The sequence below is a fragment of the Corapipo altera genome, unplaced genomic scaffold, assembly GCF_003945725.1.
Source record: "Corapipo altera isolate COAL_440 unplaced genomic scaffold, ASM394572v1 23, whole genome shotgun sequence".
Taxonomy (NCBI): domain Eukaryota; kingdom Metazoa; phylum Chordata; class Aves; order Passeriformes; family Pipridae; genus Corapipo; species Corapipo altera.
Genome location: NW_020884878.1, coordinates 22,735,077 through 22,757,936, shown reverse-complemented (window position 1 = coordinate 22,757,936; position 22,860 = coordinate 22,735,077). Strand labels below are relative to the sequence as shown.

Below are 22,860 nucleotides of genomic sequence, written 5' to 3'. Positions count from 1 at the left end.
TCTCAAGGTTGGTGCTGTTTTGTACACTGTAACATTATGTTAGAGTCATAAAATTATCATTCTATACAGAATAACTACTTAGTATTAATATCTATATAACAACTGCTGTTTCAGCATACAGCGCAAAAGTAAAACAAATCAGCCACAGTCCCCAGCCCTTAGAAAAATTGTTGTCACAGCTAAATCAAGTAAAAGCAAAGCTCTGAGAAGACTAAGGAAAGTTCAGATAAAGCATGTGATAAGCCTCCATCCTGAGGTCTTGTAACACTTGTGATAAAGCCTACAGACTGTTACTAGCAATACAGTTGTAGCAGTGTTATTAGTATTACTGGTCTACGTATTGCTTATTAACTTCCAATTCTGGATTAATATTTGTATGTTGTAAATTTGTATGTTGCGTGCTGTATGTAATAGCAAAGGTAAAAATTTCCAGAAAGGGCATGGGAAGGAAGCAGGAATACTGCTGACTAAAAAACAAGCTATTGCACCTGAAAGCATTAGTAAGTTTTTATGAGCCCAGTTCATAGTCCACACACATTCAGTTTAGACACACTGGGTGTGTACGCTGCAAACAAGGTCACAAAACCTTGATACTGGAATTACTGTATGACAGTTGAATTGAAGGCATAATAGCATAAGGATGACTCCTGACTTTATAGATTATTTCAAGGAAGTGGGGAATATTAAGCATCTTCCAATAGATGGTCTATAAGTATAGAACAGGACAATTATTTGAGGTTTTGTCTTGTCACAGAATAGAAACTATTTAAAGCAGTGTCAGGTCATCTGTTTAAAGCATATATTCATGGCAGAAAGAAATGAACATTTGGCTTTCAAAAAGTAATTTTAATTGATTTTTTCATCAGTACAGTCCAGTATGTTATTCAGAAATGGCTTCTTTCAGTAAATGGATTGTGAATCAATAGTAGATATAAATAAAGCAGTACAAAGGGCACAATATTCAACAAGCTGCCAATCGTTGGAGCAGAAGACAGCAGAAATCAGTATTCCAAGATGGTTACAAAAATAAATCAGAAATGGGCAGATAATGCAAAAATATCCACCTTGTAACAGAAATTCTAGAGTTCTGTCTGGTCCTAAGAACAACCAAAATATATATGCGATTTTATGTGCTTTATATGAGAGATAGTATGAGATGGAGTTTTGTTTGAAGTCTGTTTTTCACTAAACATTTTCAAGCCTATCCCTCTTAGAACTCACAGAGTTCTTGAAATATAGGGAATGAATTGCCAGGCTGCCAAAGATCTTTCTGGAGACAGGAAAAAAATTTAAAACTGCAGACTTCGTATTATACCTCAAAGGATCAATTCTTGAGATATATTAAATACCCACAATTCCTGCAAAGTCTGTGAAAGTCCTGTAAAGTCAGCACTTTTTAGGATTTGACCTCCAAAAGAAAGAGGAACAAAAATGTTTTACCACCCACACAGATTACAATGAATTTCTATTAGTTATTCACACCAGGACAATCTTAGTTAAATGTTGCTAGTAGGAACTGAGAACATAACTCATATTGTGTCTATCACAACTGTTAATTATTAATGAATAAACATATCATTTGGGACCTAATAGCTAATATTTCCAGGCCATTTGTGTAAATGGTTGCTTTCGACTCTGAGAGTGTCAGTTGCCAGGAATTCAACATCCTTATGTATTTTGTAATTATTAATCATATATTATGTAATCTGAAAAAAATCTCATTACTCTCTTATCAAAACTACAAGTTTTGCATCTGTTCAAAAAAATGTAATTCTCATGACATAGTTTGAGTCTGCAGATTACACATTCAGTAATGTTTTTTTTAAAAATAAAGGATAGAATTTTGTAACTACTGACCTACAAGTTAGGATTGTACAAGCTGGCAAACCCATCATCCATGAGGTTTTAGGTCTTTTCCAAAATAATTTGTTATTTAAATGGCAATTTTGGATAATTACTGCAAACCATATAAATGTCTAATTTCACTTTGAATCCTTCTAAGCCATAATGCTGAATAAGAAACTTGACTCACACGATAAGTATATTTGAATCAGTTTTGAATTTGCCACATTTTAATATAGCTGTTCTGTTCTTACTGCCTTACAAGAGAGAATTTCCCATTATAGCTTCTTAACCCCATCTGTTAATAATGTTTATAACAGTACTGTATAGGGGGTCAGCTGGAAATGGGGCCCCAAATGTACCAACACTGTCTATAAAACGAAAACTAGTCTCTGCCTGGCAGATTCAATAGACAAAAAGCCTGAAGGAAGCAATAGGGGCAGTGGGAACAATGAGATGGTTGCATACAATGTACCATCTTTACTTTTGTTTTCATTTGAATGTTTCTGTTCTTTTCCTGAGGCTCTGTTATGAAAGAATTGAGTAGACAGCAAGACCGCAGTAACAAGGACACAGAAAAAGCTATAGCAAGCAGCCTATCAAAACACATCAGAGATTTCAGAACGCAAACTTCAAGAAAGCAATTCAGTGGTACTGCTGGTTTCTTGATGTGCCTCACTTATTCTTCCCTACGTAGCCCATGATCAGCCCAGTACTACCTTAAGTCTTCCACCCCTACACAATCTTGATGAGGAAGATGGACTTTCTTATTCAGTACCTACTCTCTAAGAGGCTAAAATTTCAGTGATTTTGTGTTTTCTATATATTGGCTAGTTAGAAAGCATTGCCATTTTATAGTTAGAAAACCGAAAGGCAAAAACTGACTCAGGAAATCTGGAAACATAAGTACATTTACAGTATTCTTGTTTTCTAATCTATAAACCACTTAAGCTACACATGAAATACTTAATTATTTTTTAGTAAGAAATGAATGCATTACCCCATCCTTGTTAATAAACCTTTCAAATTATTGGATCAATATTAACAATTATTTCGAGCACACTTCAGATGCATATGAGCATAAAATGCATACTCATTATAGCAAAGCAGTCTCAGACATCCTTGTATTCAATGGCATTGGCAACACCAGTACAGACGAGTGAAAGCCCTTTTTACACTGTATCTATCTCCCAAAGCATTCAAGCACATTAATGCTTAGGAGGAGAGGAAAAAAAGACACCAGTACTGTATCTGAGATACAATTTATTTTTTCAAAATTCAATCAGATGAGTGTAAGGTCCATTTGTATCCAGTTTTAACACCTGCCTGTTTCCGTACGTGCCATGCTTGACATGAACACCCGCTTCCATGCATTTGGAATTGGCAGCCAGTTCTTTTTCACACAAAGTCACGAACTGAGAATAAAGTTCCAACCCTTTTTCTTTTTCAATGTTTGCATGGTACTGCATCTTTCTTCCCTTTGGTTTACCGCCTAGGGTAGCTTGAGGTATGATAAGTACATCGCCTGGTAAATCAAGAACAGAAACTAACTCGCCGTTTTCATTTTCACTTAATTTAACATTCAACAGCATATTGACTGCAAATAAAAATAAAATAAGAGTTAGTATAACTGAAGTAAATTAAACAGGACATCATAAACAAGATTCAAAAAGTATTTTGATGTGTGACAAACTACTCAAGTAAAAGAAGTTGTTTATTAACTAAATGAAACATGGTCAGTCAATAAATACTATTAACCAACTAATATGTCTAAGTATTGTGAGGAATGTGAAGGATATGTATATTAACATCAGATGTCTAAAGTTTTATTTTTGGGGGAAGTGATTTGCTATCTAAAATCGTCAAGTAGATTCTAGTTTGACAACCCCAAAAGAACCCAGAGAAGGGTGCACATAATGGCCCTTATTAAATTTTCTGATACTCAAATAGGGAGCATGTGCACAACACTACACATTGTAGGAGACAACACCATCCTCAGTGCACTTTGGAGAGCTTTGTGCCCTGACTGTCTTTTCACACTGGTTGGAGTAGTTTGCAGCAGGACCCAATAATGATCTGTGCTGAAGGCACAGCTCCACAGTTCGGTCTCAAATGGAGTGAGAGTCCTTCAGCACTCCACTTGGAGATGTGCAGGGGGCAGTTTGTCTTTTGAGAAAGGAAGTGGGCAGGAAGGTCAGATGCAATTTGCCTTATAAAACAGAAAATACAAACTTGCAAATAAAATCAATACATTTACTAACATTAAATTTTCCATGTTTCTATAACAAATCAAATCATTACCCCAAAACTTCCTCAAACTCTGTAAAAGCTGTGAGGATACTAGTTATGCCTCCATGCTTAATGTTGTTCAAAGCAAAAAGAGCTGAGTTGTGATTCAGGAACCAAACCCACGCATTTAAACAGATTCAAAATATATTTAGGAACAATATGCCGTAAACCAGGCACTCGAGGAGGATGGTCATAGATGAATCTCCTCATAGGAAACAGAACTTTCTTTTTCTGGTCTGTTTCAGCTGCCTCACAGCTGGAAATGTAATTATTCTCAAGTAACATTCTCACGAAACTCTCACAAGCACAAAATAAATTTTCACATAGATTTAAATACACCCAAATATTTCAACTTTATTTAGCATCTCAGAAAGACTGTGCCCTCCAAGACCAAAGAGAACCCCACAGCACCTCCTCTCAGCATTTTCAATAGCACCTGTACTTGTGCACTGCTGGGCCCGGCCATTTGCCTGGAATAGACTATCATTACACAACCTTTTGCCAAATCACTAATATCAGCCAGCCACAGAAAAGAAAAGGGGTATTTTTATCTGGAATACATGGCATCACATATTTTTCCAGGTGATCCAGTGCTACTGATGGAGGAAAAAAGGGAGAAGAAATGACATAAAAGTGGGAAAAAAAACCCAACAAAAAACCAAAAACAAGCAAAAAAAGTCAAGCCAAAACAGCAGTGGGTGAAGACAGAAATCACTACCATTTGACCTGATCCACAGCATCTTCTCTGCTTTTATGTAAATGTTAAGATGCATGTGGAAAAGAGGGCAAGAACTGCAGATATTGCTGTTATCACTTCTGAACCAGAAAACTGTACTAAAAATGCTCATAGTGTATATAGTACTACTGAAATGAGATGGGAAGGACACTGTCTAGTCATCCACCCAGCTCCCTCTACTGGCTGTAATCTTAAATATCCTGCACATACAGTGTGATCAGGGTCAAAATACTTAGCAAATCAAGCCATGAACTATTTGAAATTCAGTTCTGTCCTGGACTGAACCTGTTGCCTGATACATGTAATATGTTAAATAGCAGGTGCAGCATTTTCTCTAGAAGGTTATCATCATGGGAATTGATTTTCTAAGTTAGTCCTGAGCAGATGGACAGAGTGAGAGGCATGGACAACTGTCAAAAGAAACAAGACAGACCAAACTGTTCTTTTAGGCAGGTGATTGATTTAGAATGATGCCATCTCATGGCTTCTTGACTTCTACTTGTCCAAATAGTTGCTGCCTTCTCTGCCTCTACTGCTTTTCTTCTGTTTCAAATACAAGAATTTAGAAGGGTTATATCATACCGATTTTTGGAACGAGATCCTCATCAGCATCTTTGAAGAAGCATATGTAGATAACAAGCCCTCTTTGGATCTATAAAAGATTACAAAAACCTATGTCAATATTTCTCATTGTCCACAATGCATACTTACAAAAACTGGTATCAAAAAATCAAAAAACAACATAACAAAAAAAGGTTATGAGAATAATTTTAGTTATTTTGTATAGCTTCAGACATTAAGTTTACATGCTCTGGAAGCTTATAAGGTATATACTGATTATCTGCACAATGCTTCTACACACAAGTAAGCCAATTTATTAGGTCCATGTGACGCTGAATTTAGTTGAAATGTACAATGTAAAGTATTAACACAGGCAAGGTGACAAGATGAATTAGTGTACTTAAATCCAGCATAGGAAATAATTTCAGCTTTTATTTGCTTTCAAACATAGGGCTAAAATAATTTTCAAGTTTATTTCCAATTATGAAGCATAACAAACACCACAGGACTTGTCAGTGAACTGAATTTTATTCTGGTGTTAAAAGTAATCTAGCACAACATAATTCTGAAAAAAACCAAACAGTCTGATAATTAAAGATTTAAATACGATGACCAACATCTGTGAAGTTGTTCAGAATATTATTAAGTTGCCCAAAATATTATTTATCAGTTTGTGTAATATCTTAGTGGTGAAAGAGAACCCTTCCCCTGACTGATAAACCCATAGAATAAAGGATATGCCACTTCCTTAGCATTCAGAGAGACTACTTGTAAGAACTATGTAGGTGAGGGAAGAATTAGGTCTGTACTGAATAGAAAGCACAAGAAAATTCTTGTGTGGTTTTTCTGTTCTCTTGGTTAGTTCTCAAGGTATGCATGTGCAATAACCTGTGCTTTATTAAGACAAACTGATAGGCTCTGCAGTCAACGCAGAAGTACACCTGAATGGTTTAACTGTCTCACGCACAAGTACACCTGAATGGTTGAACTTCTTCAGGAAAAAAACCCCAAAAGGCATACAATATCCACAGACACACAGTATATAAAAAAAGCTCGCCACTGCTTTGTCAAGAATAAGCATCTTAATATTTTTGTTACAAGAAATATAGATGTCAGCTTACGAAATACCACTGAAGAGATGTTAAATAGACTGGGACAGGAAGGAGTCACTAATCAACATTATCAAAGCAAAAAGATAGGAAATGTGAAGAGTTTCTAAAAAATACCGTTATTTAATTTTCCCCTCTCTTTTATTTGTTTTTCTTTCCCCTTTTCTCTAAAAGATAAAGGTTTTTGGTTAAGAAAACTTAGCTATACACATAAGATTTTATCCCTTTGGTATTGCAGAGATTAAACAAAATGCTCACAGCAATGACTAAGAAAAGCTATGCTTTCTCAACTATGTTTTTAGTGACTAACTTCTGAAAAAAGAGAATGCTCTTTGTAGTCAAAATGTCACATGCTGAGAAACTTTCAAACGCTTTAAATGGTTCCTTTCAAAACTCATTTTGACCACTAGAGAATATTACACATGTTCCCAAATGACTGCCATATTTCATAAACACTGTAACAAATTTGATGGCCTGAACCTCAAATGACATTTCAAACCATCTGCTCAAAGAGAGAAATGCAGGCTGCCAAACATTATACATCCTTACATGTTTAGCTAAATATTAACTCCAGAAACAGACCAGGGTGAGGATATTAATAGATAATAACAATGCACACATACCTACTAATAAATATGTTTGTGATAAAATAGGCCAAATGCATTTACATTGTACACTTCTGACCACGGCATTAGAAATAAGTGATGCCATGATATAGTATGCATCACAGAAAATAATTTTATTTCTGGGGCTTATGACAGTCTTTTTTTTGCACAGTCTCACTTACAGAAGTAACAATATTCTGCAAACATCTCATTTAAAGAGACAAAAGAGAAAATAAAGTGACCCCTGCAAGTCCTATGGCCTGACAGCTAAAGATTAAGTAACAACATTCATCATTTTTCCAGCTTCTATCATAATATGATGCCTGGTTTTGAATATCCAATTTATCACAAGATGAAACATGCATATTGAGGAAAATTAGAGATACAGGAGGTTAAATGAAAAGACAATTAATTCAGAGACAAGTTAAAGGTTCCAGAGGATGTTTCTATTTGTATTGAATGTTTATGGTCTTCTAGACCATTTCTCAACCATGATATAGTTAAAAACCATTCAAGCATTTGTAAGCTGAAACTTACGGTTTCAACTATGACTGAAAACTGTGGTTGAACAGTTTTCAACACATGTGCAACCATGTTTTAACCTCTTGTTAGGTCTTACTCTGTTCTTACTCTGTTTCTTAATTCAATAGAAGATGTAAAATTGAATGACATTACAAGAGCAAACCTAATAATAACGTATATCAGTCTGATCTTATATCAGTGTTTCAGGTGTCCTGAGACTTTTGCTCATCACCAATGTAAGGAACGGTGTAGGGATAGGTGCAACTGTGCAAGAATTTTTAACGGAAAGCCAGAACTTGTTTCGCTTAGGAAGACTGCAGAATGCCTTCTCAAACAGGTTAGATTTTTTTTTTTCCTTCTTTCAGCATTTCAGAGAAAGTTGCAGGGAGAAGCTGGGAGCAAGCTCTCTCTCTCTCTGGTATACAGAGAGATAACATGTTTGCACACATGCACAAGGCGTCCTAGGGCCAGAGGTGGGGTGGGGAGAAGAGACAGAAGATAGAAAAAGCCTTGGAGAAGGTGGGGCATTGCCTTTTTTTACCCTGGGGCCCAGTGTGTGCGGCATCATTAGGAAGTAGTCCTTGCATCTGAAATAAACCTTTTTTTTTAATCCTTCCGCTGCCTTGGTATTCTTGGGAAGAATACCTGTGTATGTGTTACCTTACAAATGGGAACATGTAAACCTTTTGAATCAAAGCACAACCACTGCCACTGCTGAAGGTCCCCTGTAATCTATCTGCTCTTCGTAGTACAAAAAACCAAGTAAAATAACACAAATAAGATGGTCACATAGTCAACACACTGATGTGCAAACAGCCACTGCAAGAACTTACACAGTGACACGTAGGCAGCTGGACAGGGAAGTTGTGCTCTATGTGGATTTACTGTTATCAGTAAAGTGCCTACATAAATAAACCAGCAAAGCAAGTCACTTTGCAACACTGGCATTTATTATACAACTGTCCTAAGTAATCATCAGATCAGGCAACCTGAATTATGAAGGGCTCAAGTACCCAGCCCTTAGGCCATACAGCCAGCCGTTGCAATGCTGCCTCCAAATGCTGCTTTTTAGCTCTTTTGCAGGAAAAAACAAATAACTGACTCGTTCCTCATCCTCCTTACTAAATACATCCATCTGAATTTTTCAGGATATTATTAGGAAAACCAAAATATATTCTGTAAAATATTATCTCGACTCTATCTTTTTTTTTTTCCCCAGGAAATTGCAGAGGATAATGAAAACAGAGATACTTTTAATCCTTAGAAAGCCAGTTTGTGAAACTTGCATTAATTATTCTTTGACATTTCCACTTCAAGTTTAGATTTGCTACCCTGTGGGAAGATTTCGTCATATTTCTTATATTCAGCTGCAGCAAAGAGAGATTACATCATCTGCCACAGGTCACAGAACAAGTCTGTGCCTGGTACTTCTCACCTCCTTTTGCTATATTAACCAGAAGACAAATCAAGGGAAAGACAATAAGGAAAAGGCAGTTTTCATTGCATAAAGTGTAGGCACTTACACTTTTTAGCTGAATATTCATTTTACATTTCTTTTCCCCCATAGTTGTGAAATACACCAAACCACACCTTATTTCCACTCTACCTTTAAAAGTAGAATTCCTTTTCTTCCTAAGTATTTTGCTGTACACATTAGCTTTTTATGGAGGCTATCTAACCAACATTTCTCCATAAACAAAACATCCAATTCCCAGTAATCCTCAACAGGACCGAAAAACTCAATCATGAAAACACAATGAAGGCAGTGATTCATGTGTAAGTATAGAGTACACTCCCAACCTTTTTGCAGATAAAGAACATCTGCTCTGAATCTCCTAAAGTACCTGCAGGGGTCTCCTACAGCTCAGAAGCTATTCAAAGCCACCCACATAATATTTATAGTATGCTAGAAATGTCTCAAGGTGAGGACCTACTTTTAAGTTGTTACAAACCATCAGGAACACACTGGTTCATGTAAATAGTAGTCGATGAGACCTGTATTTTTTATTTTTGCATTGACGTGCATATATAGGGAGTAACATTACCCTACCACAAAACATCAGCAGCAGTTTCCTTCTAATGACCTCTACAGTAGTCATATTAAAGAAAGTATCACTTCCCATTTTTTTTTCCTGCATAGTGACTTCTCTTAAAAAGCCCGAGGTAGCCAAGAAAGACTCCTAAGTACCCATGACAAATATGAGTAAGGTTCATGTCCAAAAAATAATCTGCTGCTGAGATCACCCAAATCTCTTGCAGATTCCTTTAGTGCTTTCTATTACTTTTCCAGGGATTTTGCTGAATCTGTTAAAAACTTCAAATAAGAGATGTAAACTGCAAACCCCCTTGTAACAGTTACTCATATCTCTCAACTATAACAACTTCAAACTCTTTTCAGACAGTTTAAAAGATAGCCAGCAAAATTACAGTTCTGCTGTTATTTACTAGATGTACAACTACTTCTGAGATTAGCAAACTAGAAATAGCTTATTTTTCCTATAGTAATTTATGCTGCAATACACACAGATGCACTTCAGCCAAACATCCTGGTTTCCCACACCGTGCTGCAGAAACTGGGTCTTATGGATCCATCTGCCCCTTCTGAACAAGGAGAGAGAAGTTTTAAAGCTAAGGTGAAAGACAGTGAACTCTTTTCTGATTTGTTGAATGAACTCATTAACCCTTTACACATGCTACAATTTTTACTTTTTAGAAGTTATGTGACAGTATTAAGCCTCTTCTGTTACAGCAGTCTTTAAGAAGTACAAAAGACAAAACAAAAAAACCCCCAAGGGCTAAATAGTTGACACCAGCGTAGATGAGTTATTCTGCTGTAGGTAACCCATAAACAGTGACAACTACAGCAGGACAGTGCACCCCGTAGGTCAGCCTTCATGCTTTGGTAAAGAGCCCCGGGCTATATGCACAGCACTTAGCCCAAAGAGTCTGCAGAGCTACCTACCTCTCCCAGCAGAAGACTATGGGAGGAATATGAGGAAAATACATTTCCCCCAACCTGTGTAGTTGTCTACACCCTAAATTTCATTTTTAGTTAATGGTCTGTTAAAAAAATCCCAACATCAGAACTACCGCTACCATAGCCCCACTGCCCTTTCCTCTCCAAGTGCACACTATCACACAATAAACAAAGCCGGCAGCTGAGCCCACTAGCCAAGGTTCTGGTGCCTCTGTGAAAGTGTATTCAAGAAAAGAAGGAACAACACGGTCAGACGGTAAGGAGGTGTTGTGTGGTTGAGCAGCCATGCTCCCGAAGGGACTACAGCCTGCGGAAAACCTCTGCTGGAGCACAAGGAAAGGGAAGGAGCAGCAGGGCCAAACCGCCGTGCACTGCACTCATCCTGCTGCGCTGCTCAGTCCCTCCGCTGAAGGGACTGAGCGTAACCTTGGGTGATGACGAGAGGGTGAGGAAAGGGCTCGAGAGCGAAAACCAGGGACAGAGTGAGAAAGGTGTCTGAAAGGAAGCTGAGCCCGGAAAAGGAAGACGGGGGCTTTTCCTCAAATCTCTACAAACACCACCCTCGCTTCCCGGCGGCGCACGCGCTCGGGGGATGGAGCGTTCTCCCGGTGCCCGGCCCGGAGCGGCCCCGAGCCGAGCGGAGAAGGGGCGATGCCGAGGAGGCGGCCCACAGCCCACGTTACCTCCACCCACTGGGCCTCGGCGCCGCGCTCGGGCGGCCGCACCTGCAGCCGGGCGGACACGCTCTGCTGCAGCAGCGCCCGGGCCCGGGCCGGCCGCGCCGCCGCCATGGCGGGTCCGCAGCGCTGGGGGCGGGAGCGGCCCCGCGTCCCGCCCTCCCGGCACTGCAGGAGAGGTGCTCCCAGCGGGGCCGGCGGGGCGGGAGAGGGGGTGCGGCCACGGGAAGGCGGCGGGCGGGCGACCGGGCTTCTGCAGGAGGTAAAATAGGGGCTTCTGATCTGCCAGTGACGTCTGTGGAGAGGGCTGGCAGCAGGGATACAGCCTTTGGAACAGAACGAATCAAAGTATTGCTACAGATGAACTTACCATGCTCGTCAGCTACCAGGAAGTGGTTTCTTGTTTTAATGAGAAATGACAGATCTGCTTGTCTTCTGGTGGGGAAACGTTACGTGCTTGTGATAAGTGAAATACACTGTATAGTTTGTGCATGAAAAAAAGGTGAATATTGTTTGTTACTTCTTTAAAAACAATGTTTGTGTTTCAGGTGACTGAGAAGAATCAAGTTGGATCATTTATCTTCAATGATACTGCATTGAGACAGAGGGAACATAAATGCAGTTAAAAGGGATCTTGATAGCTAGTGATTAAAATCATCTGGGGGAAAAAGTGCATAGTTTTGAAATGAGATTCCACTGCTAGTGGGAAATGCTAAAGTATTGTAACTGCTTCTTTTATTATCTTCCAGATCTTGGGCTACATAGCCTGATACTCCTTGAACAGCTCCAAAACTGGAAGAGTTGTGTCTTCCTCCCATCTGTGAATTTTGAGAGAGACAAGTTTTGACTAGTGCTGGCTTCATTGAAATCAGGATAAAATGATGACGAATTCAGCATCTCTCTTAATTTTAAGACAAGTTGTTATTTTTACAATTATGTTTTAAAAAAAGGAATAAAAATATTTAATACGTAGCAGTGCGAGTAAGAAGCTGAATCTTACTACCTGGCCTCAATCATATAGTAAGATTACTAAAGATTATTATTGCAGAGCAAGGGTCAATATGCACTTGTGAATAGTCAATATCACACATAGGGATATATTCATCTTCTGTCTGTCGTTTTAAAATAAGATTCTTTAATGGGTGTTCAGTGAGGTTGCTCTTCCCAAAGCAAACCTTCATGGAAGAGCAGGAAATTGCACTAGGTGGTTAGTGTATAAAGTAGCTCATTTTTGCTAGCTGTAGGGTACTGTAAAGTATAAGCTGTTTTTATTTAAACTAAACTAATTTTATTTAAAATACCTTCTGTTCATTTACTTGAAAGCTGTATCCCCAGTCGCAATAAGAAGAGTTTAATGAGGTAGAAATCCATTTAAAATGAGAGGGGGTTTCCATATATATTTGCAATATAAATGGATTGTTAAGTAAAATGGATTTTACTACAGTCTGAGCAAATTATGTAATCAGACTATAAAGGAATATTAATATATAAGGATATTGATTGTTTTTTTGGTGCAGGGCCATTATTTACACCAGGATGTGATAACGAACATTTATTCATGTGCAAGTTTCAACACAAATGCCTGTGAAACAGTACATAGAAAAAATTGTTTGACATCATCATTTATTCATGGATTCTTGGAGGAATTATGTAATATTTTCCTTGGGAAGCCAAATTAATTCACCACATCTTGAATTTTTTTAATCTTAAGGGTTGATCATTAGATTAAGGACCTCTCTTTGTACGCCAAAGAATGATAGTAAATTTGTTGGTTAAATTTTAGGTGTGAATTTGATTGTGGATTTTGTATAGAAAAACACTTCTTGGCATCTAAAGAACATATCCATGCATAAAATATATCGATATTTTTATCAGTTACTATATAAAGACTTTTTTTTACATGTTTTAGATTTGACTTAGAATATTTCCTGTATCCTCTCTGCTTGTTGTCACTGGAGCAGAAAGTAGGTATTTTGGAAATGGTACCCAGAAGATATTTGTGGTTATTTTCACATCACTTCTCTCAGAGGTGCAGATTGCAGTCTTGCAAATTTCAGTGGCCATGTGTTTTTTCTTACTCTTTGTGTGAATGGTCATGTGTCTGAGTTCGAGAAGGGTTTAGACAACACTCTTAGGCACATGGTGTGATTCTTGGGGTGTCCTGCACAGGGCCAGGTGTTGGACTCAATGATCCTGATGGGTCCCTTCCAACTCAGCATATTCTATGATTCTATGCATATTTGGAATGAATTCTTTTGTCAAGAGTTGGTTGGATACTGGGAGCTCTACCTATGCAGGGACTTGGCTTTCTCCTGTTTGATAAGAGGATGAAATGCTAGAGGTCTATAAGTACCAAAACGATCACAAGTGATTGAATTCTTCCCTAGTGATGTTTTTTTTGTTGTTGTTAGGATTAAGTTTGGTGTTCCATACCATTTGGCAGGGGCAGTAGTTGACTGGACCTTTGAAGGAACAAGACGTGTCTGGGATGTTATTCCTTTGTCTATGGTGTCTGAAACATCAATACAATACTGAAACAACAGGTCAATCCCTCAAAGAAATTAAAAAAAAAAAAGCATATCTTTAGTCCAAGATGTTTAAGCTACCACAAGACAGCTCAGAATGTTAGTGTGATTTGGTTTTGAAGTGATGTTTATGATCTTACATCTTGAACTGAGGCAAGTCCTTCACTTTCGTTTGGATGATGATCCATTTTTCTTCTCTTTTTCTCGCAGTTATTTTGCTTGTCTTTTTGAGCTACTTGCCTCATCACAGATAGCATGAGTAGTTCCTTTGGCTCTTATATTTGGTGATTATTTTTTGTACCGTGTTTCTCAGTCTAGTTCAAGACCCAATTAAGTTTTCTAAATCCTCAGAATTGTTAGCTGAAATGCCAATTAGCTGAAAGAGACAAGATATTGCTCAACAGTGATGTAGCTGCAGAGAGGATTAGCTGGTGATGTTAGAATCATTTTACAGTCTGAGACACATGATGACTGTTTAGTACTGAATTCTATTCAAAGCACTGTCCAGACATTAAGGTCAGAAAAACGTCTGCCTCCCAACCACCATCCTCCTTCCTAGGAGGTATTTAAATAAGGAAAGCAAAGAGGGCATAAAGAGTTTCCCTAGTACAAATTAGGCAGCAGAAATAAGATGGAGTAGCAGTCCTGTCAGAGACCACAAGTATTGCACAATGCCTGTATACAGCTACCAGAAATGGCTCTTCCAGAGAAGACATATAGTAAAGACTGTCCCTTACTTTGCCTTCCAAAATGACCTCCAGATCTGTTTAGCATTCAAAATAACCATTGCAGACTTCTGAGGTAAGATGATTGAGAGGAAGAGATGATAATGTGATTTTTATTTGTCTGGTTTGCAACATAGCTCTGAGGAAGCTTCTTCAACCCCAGTTCTGTGGCATCAGAGTTGGTACACCTCTTTAGCTCTCCCAGCCGAGCTAACCTAATGTTCCCACAAAGGACAGAATTGTTTACAAGGAAAGCTGGTATTCCTGTTGTGGAAGTAAAATTCTGTGATTTGAGCAGTTGATTTTATCTGTGTTTAAAGAATGCAGCAAAAATTGAATACACTATTAAAAATAGATTAGTGTTTTGTTTAGTCCTGCATACAATTACTAAACAGATATTGAAATGTGTTAGAGTAATCAAAAGTTAATTAAATATATGAACAAAATAACTGATTTGGTGTGAATGCAGTCAGGTACAATTTCTGTTTTTCTATATGAGAAGCAGAATTTGGATCTATTAAGGGAAAAAAAGTATCCAAATAAGACACACAGTGTACTTGCTTACTTCAGGCCAGCTTTGATCAAAGTCAGCTTCAGCTTCTTGTGCACTCTGTGGAGCTGCTGACCATACATCAGTGCAGAGCCTGGCACTGCTCTGGCAGCACAACAGGCAGTGGTTTCGCTTTGCTTCAAGCCACTGAGCTAACCCATGCCTGACTAAACTAGAGGGGTGTTGCAAACTGGGTTCCTTCTGATGGAGCAGGTATTTAGATTAGGCACGGTGGAGCACAGGTCGTACATTCTTTATTGTCCTATTCAGGGTTGGTCTGGTGCAGACTCTGACTCCTCACCAAGTGTTTCTGCTGTGTTCCACAGCCCATGTGTTATTGGCCTCTGTTATGCATGGCCCCTGCCACATAAAGGAAATAAAATCTGTTCTCTTCCCTGGACACTGCTGCATCTCTGCTCTCTTATTGTTAGTTAATCCCTTTATTTTTCATCTTCAGTGAGAAATTTTGATGATAACGTGAGGATGTTGCTGTAGACAAAAATGTGTCAATATCTTCTAGGAGCTGAAACTTGAGCTTCCATGTTTTCAATAGATGACATATGTAAAATTATCAGAGTGTTGGCATAAAGCCTCATGTTATTAAAAATGTACATGGAATGAAATGTGGCTTTTTCTGCTTCTTTCACAAACAGTATGAGAGATCATTTATTATTCTCTCTGTACCTGGAGGATTGCTTCCCTCCAGTTACTGTTGTGTATGAGGCATAATAAGGCTGCATGTCATTTTTTTTTTTTTATTTATATGGATGACTTTCAAGGTAAAACTTACCTCAGCTTCAGGCCAAAAGCTTCCTCCTTGAGTCATAGCTCCTAATCATTTTTTCCTGTCAGGCATATTGATCCTTAGTTAGTCAGGAGAGCATGCACACAAATGATAGGTCATTAGGAAATTCTCTGAATGGCAAACCTCCGAAGTCATCCCAAGTGCTATTTTACCATGCGTCACGCTAAAACTCGGTGAGTTTGAGGACATGCTAATTATATGCTTGGTCTGACATTTATCAGTTGTTGGAGCTATTGTTCCCAGAACACAGCAACCTGTTTTGCAGCAGAGTTCAATAAGATTGCCAGAGCTCAGTGAGCCAAGCAGAGTTGACAGATTTTGGCATTTTATTCCCTTCAGTGTGAGAACATTGCAATGCAATGTTGTACCATAGCACACCATCATATACTGATACAGTGATGTTGATATATGGGCTTTTCTTAAAATTATATTTTGGGAACTTACTCCCCTTAGAACAAATAGCAACTGTAGGACTTTAATTTACCATCAGCCTTTGGTTTTTGATTGTTTGTTTCAGTTAATACAATAGTTTTATTTATATATATATATACATATATATATATATAATCTTTTTATTATTTTAACCAACTTACATGGAAGGTGATCATGGGGAGAAAAAGCAGATGTTTAATGCAGTGAGCTAAATAATAAAAGACTGTAAATTCTAATGAATATCCATGGAGTCAAATAAGATAATAGACCACATGGTAAGAAATAAGTGGCTTCCTGACTTCCAATGTAACTTAACATGTTAAAGAGCTTCTAGTGGCAAGAACTGTATTTTAATTTTTAACTTTCACACTTTCTCAAAGCACAGATTTTTTTAATGCATGTTTCTGAGCTCATTTGGTGTGCTACTATTAGTTTATTATTAGATACCTCAGAAACACCACATGATGAAAAGATTTTTTGCATAATCTTTGTTTTTTGCTTTTTTAAACTGTCAGGGAGTCACAGTTTCTTTCTTTTACAATAGGTGCTAAATAGCTGCCACAGAGTGGAAGTAAAAGACTTTATCTTCAATATTTGATGTTATAAAGGAATAGAAAAATGATATTTGGTATAGCTTTTTCTTAAAGAGCTTTTTATTTCACAGATAATTCTTAGAACTGCTGGAGGCATACATTTTTATGATTAACAGGATAAAACAATTACTCTGTAATTTGGGATATTTTAATATCACAGATATTTAATCTTTCCTTGGATACTCTGTTGCCCATAGGACAAAAAATAATCGTCTTCATAATAACAGTCTGAATGAGGGACATATCCACATTTAAAAAATCCTTCATTTTTGTGCCCACAAATAAATTCCTGCACAAATATGACATTTTGGCTCCTGTTACAGAAAACACAGATCTAACTAATGCACTCTGGAGTTTGGAGAATGATTGAGCTCAATTTCAGGTAAGCCTCTAGGCTATATCTGTATTATAAAGAATCAATAGCAGGAAATATTCTTGGCCAGTGCAATGGTTTCTGGCGTACTTTTGGCCAGGTCTCACTAACAAAAAAATTTTGGTCCTGGTTCAGCAGTTAAGAACCAGTTTACATTGAACCTCTGGCTCAATGTAAAACCCTGAGGAAGAGTTACTTACCTTCACACTTGAGGATTAATCAGAGGATTGTGTTCCAAGAATTGGTGCTCTGGCTCCACAGTGCTGGAGTGCCTCACAGTTCTATGTGATAGTGCTTCAAACAGTTTGCACAGACACAATAAGTGTTCTTAGATCACATTTATTTTCAGCAGAGATTGATCCTTGCACACCAACCTCTGGAGCAAGCTGCTAGTGTAAGTGGTCCATATTGTGTAAGTGATCCATATGCACCCAAAGTGCATCAGTGCCCTTCTGAAATACCTTGCACTGCTAGTGCACTGGAATTTATGGGATAAGCATTGAATGACCATGGAACAAAACTGAACTGATTTAGATTAACCAGATTTTAAAAATAATAACACCGAAACAAGTAAAAATTGATGTAATGTTTCAATCAGCCTCATTGGTCAAATAAGATTAATTTGCTACACAGAACTCATTTAGGCTCAAGGTTCTGATGTTAACAAAAATGCTTCCTGTGAAACACAAGCTCATTACTGAGAAAAATGAGTGAAAAGCAGAATTAAAATGATTTCAGAAACTGTGGCTGAATGTCACTGTGACGCAGATCAGTGGTGTCAAATGGTTTACTGAAGCCTTTAGGACAGTGACCATCATTTTTATTCTGTATTTGTACAATGTCTAACACAACAGGACTCTTTCTGCCCCTGGGACTTTTATCATTGCAATTTATCTCCATCACTGGAAAAAAAAAATAGGTAGGAAAAAAGAAAGAAAATGCCAGTTTTCCCTCAATGTTTGTGAAATATATGGCAAAGATTAAGAATACTTTCAAAACCTCTGATTTTGTGTTTTTTTCAAGTGTGGAAACACTGTTAATTTGAATTAATTCCATTCATGCAAGGAATATCTATCTATCAGGTACCTAAGAAAAATTATGTAGCTTTGTTACAGAAGAGCATATTCAACAAAATAAATCTCTTAATTTTATGCACCACTTCCTTAAGGCGGGAAAAATTGCTGTAATATCAGCCGCATCTTCACTGTTACTGTAGTAAGCAATATTAGCCTGAAGAACTTGATGACTGACTTCAGAAGAGTCTAGTGCCAATTTAAATAAGGTTTTTATCTCTTCTTGACTGTGAAGGACTGCACTGACTAAAATGTCCACAGGAAAGCAATATACAAACTAAATTGGTCTCAATTCTGCCAGACCTTCTTCCTCATTTATCAAAACCAAACTAAAGTAGACAGTTGCATTTTTTTCTCAGTTTAAGGTTTGGCAATGCAATTGCATCTGATGAAGTTACTTTTGTGGTCTTATATTTATTGGAGATAGTAATACACGTGATAAAGAAAAATGAAGAAATTGTTATTGTTTCTTCTGTGTTTTCATTGTGCTTGTTAAGATGTTACAGTTTCAAGCACTGCCATATATAATGAACATTTTTCTTCTTAAACAAGGTAATATTTTTTAAGAAAGCACAGGTAAACCTCCATTGTTTTGTGTGGATATTTGAAATCAGAATCTGTTAAAATCCCTTGGTCCAAATTTACTTTGCAACAACTGCCTCTGTATCAGTGATGTTGACCTTGCTGCCTAAGCCTAGCAGAAAAAAGACATTAAAAGAGAAATTCTAATGAATGAGAGGCAGTAGTGTGAGATATAAGGACTCTCCTCATATATGCCTGCAGTTGTTTTCTCCTCTAAGGCCTGAAATTCCCTACTTACATGTTTGTAAGATGTGCCTTACTGATACATCAGGAGCCTGTTACCCCCAAGTATGACACCGAGCCAAAATGCACAAGCTCTGTCAAGCTGATGCTGATCTGTGTAGACCAGATCAGTGTCTCAGCATGAAGTAAAGCAGCCTGGATGTTGCTTTAATTTCCACGAGGAGCATAGCAAAGGTAAAGCAAAGAACTCACACCAGTGGGCATTTTGAAAAAGCTTGGGAACAACTCCAATTTAAAAAAGCATGGAAAAAAAGGGAATGTATTAACCCCAGGTGTTCTCCTTGCTCTCTAGCAGTCTGACACTCAGATGGAAACAGTCTCTAGCTTTTAAAATGCAATCACAGTGAGGGTTTTCCTCGCTTCTCCTGAAGTGCCATATTTTAGGGCATTGTATCTTATTTTACTATATTACAATATGTGGAAAATTATCTAATAATTTAATGTATTCATCTATATTTCTTAATCATGCAACATCAGCCTCATTGTCCATTACATGAGCTTTGAAAACTGGCCTAAAATTTAACTATGTAAGAATTCCTTTCTTCATGAACCAGCATTTTAAATGTATTTATCTTTAAGGTGCCAGGGCTGGCCAACCAGCCAGGGAAAAAAAAAAAACCAACAGAATCTGGGACCTCCTCCCCCCCATGCCACACGCTCACTCCAGCATGCAGTGGTATACCTTTGTGGCCAAAGATTACAGGTCTGGTCATGAAGCTAAAATGACCCCTTAGTTTTGAAGAACATTTTTTTAGCCACTCTTTAATATGATTTTTAGTTCAAATTGTGACCAAAATAGATGGCTCATATGAGAAAGAGTTTGCAGTGTGTCTTTAACTTACTATATTATTAATATGGTACTATGCAAACATCCAGAAATGAGAATGGAAACACAGGGTTCCATCAGCCTTGAAAGCTTACGGTTTTGATAATATGCTCTTTTTTTAGCTGCTTACTTCCTACTGCATACAAATCAACCTAATTATCTACCAAGTAATTTTTCAAATGTTAATTAATTTTTAAAATTTGGAGTCAGTTTGGCAACAATTTTTTCCTAGCTATACCTGGATACCTGTAATTGATTTTAGGTGGAGAAAGAATATATTTAAACACACAGCAATCTAATTTCAGACAAAAATCAATTATATTTTTATCATGTTACTGTTCAGGCTGAATAGCAATTTAAAGTCTATGAAATATTTTGTTACATTTACTTAAAGAAAACTTTATCAATTTGCATTAAAACTAAATATTGTGTCTTTCATTTTGTTGAACTATTGAAAAGTCTGAAGTGGAATTTTCTGAAAGATGCAGAGATTCCTGTAGTTTCCATTTCCATCAAGACTTGAGTCTGGCAGTAAAAACGTAGTTAATTTTTGGTTGCATTTTCTTAGACTCATATTTTAGCACTGTATGTGGACTGCAATAACATGCCGGGCAAACAACATAGAACAATATTTTCAAATGTTAAAATTTAAATGGGACACCCAGAACAACTATGAGAAATGTATAATCCATAAAACTGTCTCACAATTATTAGAGATGGTGAAACACTACTCAGTCAAACCACAATCAGTGTATTCCACTAAAGTCAAGGTATTTTGAAAATGTCGCCTTTATTGCTGAGTAAATTGATTTCCTTTCTAATGGCCAAGTCCTACTTTTCGTATTTACATTCAGTACAACTTACTGCCATATTAGCTACCCTACTATTAACAAACCAATGCTAAAAGAAATTATTAAAACTAAAAATATTGAGAATTGTTAGCTGTTTCAGTTTGTGCTAGATCAGCTTTACAAAAAAAAGCAAGCCCACAAAAATATTTGGGGATTATTCCAATCAGTGTTGGAGCTATTCTCAAAATTAAGCAGTATCTCATAGAATATTTTGCCATACTCTTTTCTTTGTATAGACTTTGAAGTGATGCCTATCTAAAGTGTATTCCTACCAGTGATCCTGCAGTACCAATTCCATTTATGTGAGATGCACAATATTTTGCACTTTAACACTGCTTCCAACTGATCAAAGTAGAAAAAACAATTATGCAAATTTCCTGCAATGCAAAAGGTAACATGGTTTTGCAGTGAAAAAAAGGTCCTCAAGGCAGATCTATATTGCAGTTTCAAAATGAAATGGCTTATTGATTTTCAGTATTCATTTGTGTTTTGGTTTGACAGTAGGGTAAATTATTGGGAAACTATTTGACCACTTCAGGTGTCTGTGCTGGCTATGCAAAATATGAGAATTGCTTAAAGCATAGGAAAAAAGTATTTTTATAATTATAATTTATGTGTTTTAGCTGAGCACTGGAAAATTGTGGGTTTGAGCAAAATGCTTGATTAGTGCTTTTAATAATAAAAGACAAGAAATAACATTTAAAATAGTAGTGAAAATTCCACTCACTGTGAAAGAGAGGAAATTTTTATCATAATAATGCTTTAAACTGATGTAAAATCCTCTGATCCATTGCATATTACAACAGATACCAACAGAAGACACTGTATTTTATAGTTGAAAACTAATGGCCTGAAACTGCCAAGATCTGAATTACTTCTGTAATACCACTCAGATGAATAAGGATTGTTCATGGAATTGTTGGGAGCAAATAATGTCAAACCGATCTAATTTCCTTCCACAAAGTGGTTGCAAGCCTTGTAAATGGGGGAGAAGCAACAGATGATGTGTCTTGAAGCTTTAAACAAATCTCACTGAATATAAGGAATAGAAATGTGGTTTTGATGAAACTTTTACTGAGAGAGGGTAAACTGGGTGGAAAACTGAAACTGTGACTAGAACAATGATCGGTGCCAAGCAATAAGACAAGAGGCAACAGGCAGAAAGTGATGCAGAGGAAGTTCCACCTCAATATGAGGAAGAACTTCTTTACTGTGTGGGGTTACTGAGAACTGGAACAGATTGCCCAGAGAGGTTGTGGAGTTTCCCGCAATGGAGATACTCAAGAACTCTCTGGATGCAGTCCTGTGTCATGGGCTCTTGGATGGCCCTGCTTGAGGAGGGAGGTTGGACCAGATGTCCCACTGTGCTCCCTTCCAACCTTACCCATTCTGTTATTCTATGCTTCAATATTAGCATTATTAAAAAAAACCAACAAAACAAAAACCAACACAAACAAAAACAAACAGGTGGCATCTGTCTTGGCTACAGGTGTCTTTGTTCTTTTACCTAATGACCCCAAGGAGAAAATGGGATATATGTATTTGTAGAGAATACAAACCAAGACAGGACCAGGCTCTCGGCCAACCATTTTGCGGGCCAAGATGAGAACTCAGAAGGCATCGACAGGCCGAGGGAGCGCTGCAGAGAGCGCCAGAACGACCCTCTGCGGGGAGAAGTACAGCATTATAAGGAGCAAGTCCGAACCAATTTGTAATGCGTGTGGTCACTCGGTGCTGATCCCTTGGCCCCATTTTCCTTACAGACAGAGGCAGGGAGCCGCCTTCCGTGCTGCTGCTTCACAGTGCCACCGCTTGTGCTCTCTGCGGGAGGACCTGGGTCTCTTCCACCCAAGTCCGGGGCCGCAGCAGTTCTCAGCGCCAGACTCTCACATCCAGCAAGCCGCTGTCTCTCCCGGGAACAGCCAGCGCCACCGCCTCCTCCGGGGCTCTGTGCCGGGCGGAGC

The 22,860-nt window shown here is 37.8% G+C and overlaps 1 protein-coding gene and 1 long non-coding RNA gene across 3 annotated transcripts; one reads left to right on the top strand and one right to left on the bottom strand.

Moving 5' to 3' along the window:
* Positions 1-825: 825 nt before the first annotated feature.
* DTD2 (D-tyrosyl-tRNA deacylase 2 (putative)) lies at positions 826-11,432 on the bottom strand. 2 transcript variants are annotated; one of them, XM_027638107.1, is made up of 3 exons: positions 11,325-11,432; positions 5,450-5,519; positions 826-3,439 (listed from the first exon to the last, which is right to left on the bottom strand). In XM_027638107.1, exons 1-3 carry the CDS (start codon positions 11,430-11,432, stop codon positions 3,114-3,116), a joined length of 504 nt encoding a protein of 167 aa, XP_027493908.1. In that variant the 3' UTR covers positions 826-3,113. The 2 variants fall into 2 exon arrangements, with proteins under 2 accessions (XP_027493908.1, XP_027493909.1); XM_027638108.1 differs by lacking the exon at positions 11,325-11,432 and adding an exon at positions 10,833-10,997.
* Positions 11,019-15,518, top strand: LOC113944688. Its single transcript, XR_003526755.1, has 2 exons — positions 11,019-11,123; positions 11,867-15,518. It is a non-coding gene; the product is annotated as an uncharacterized LOC113944688 (long non-coding RNA).
* Positions 15,519-22,860: the final 7,342 nt, after the last annotated feature.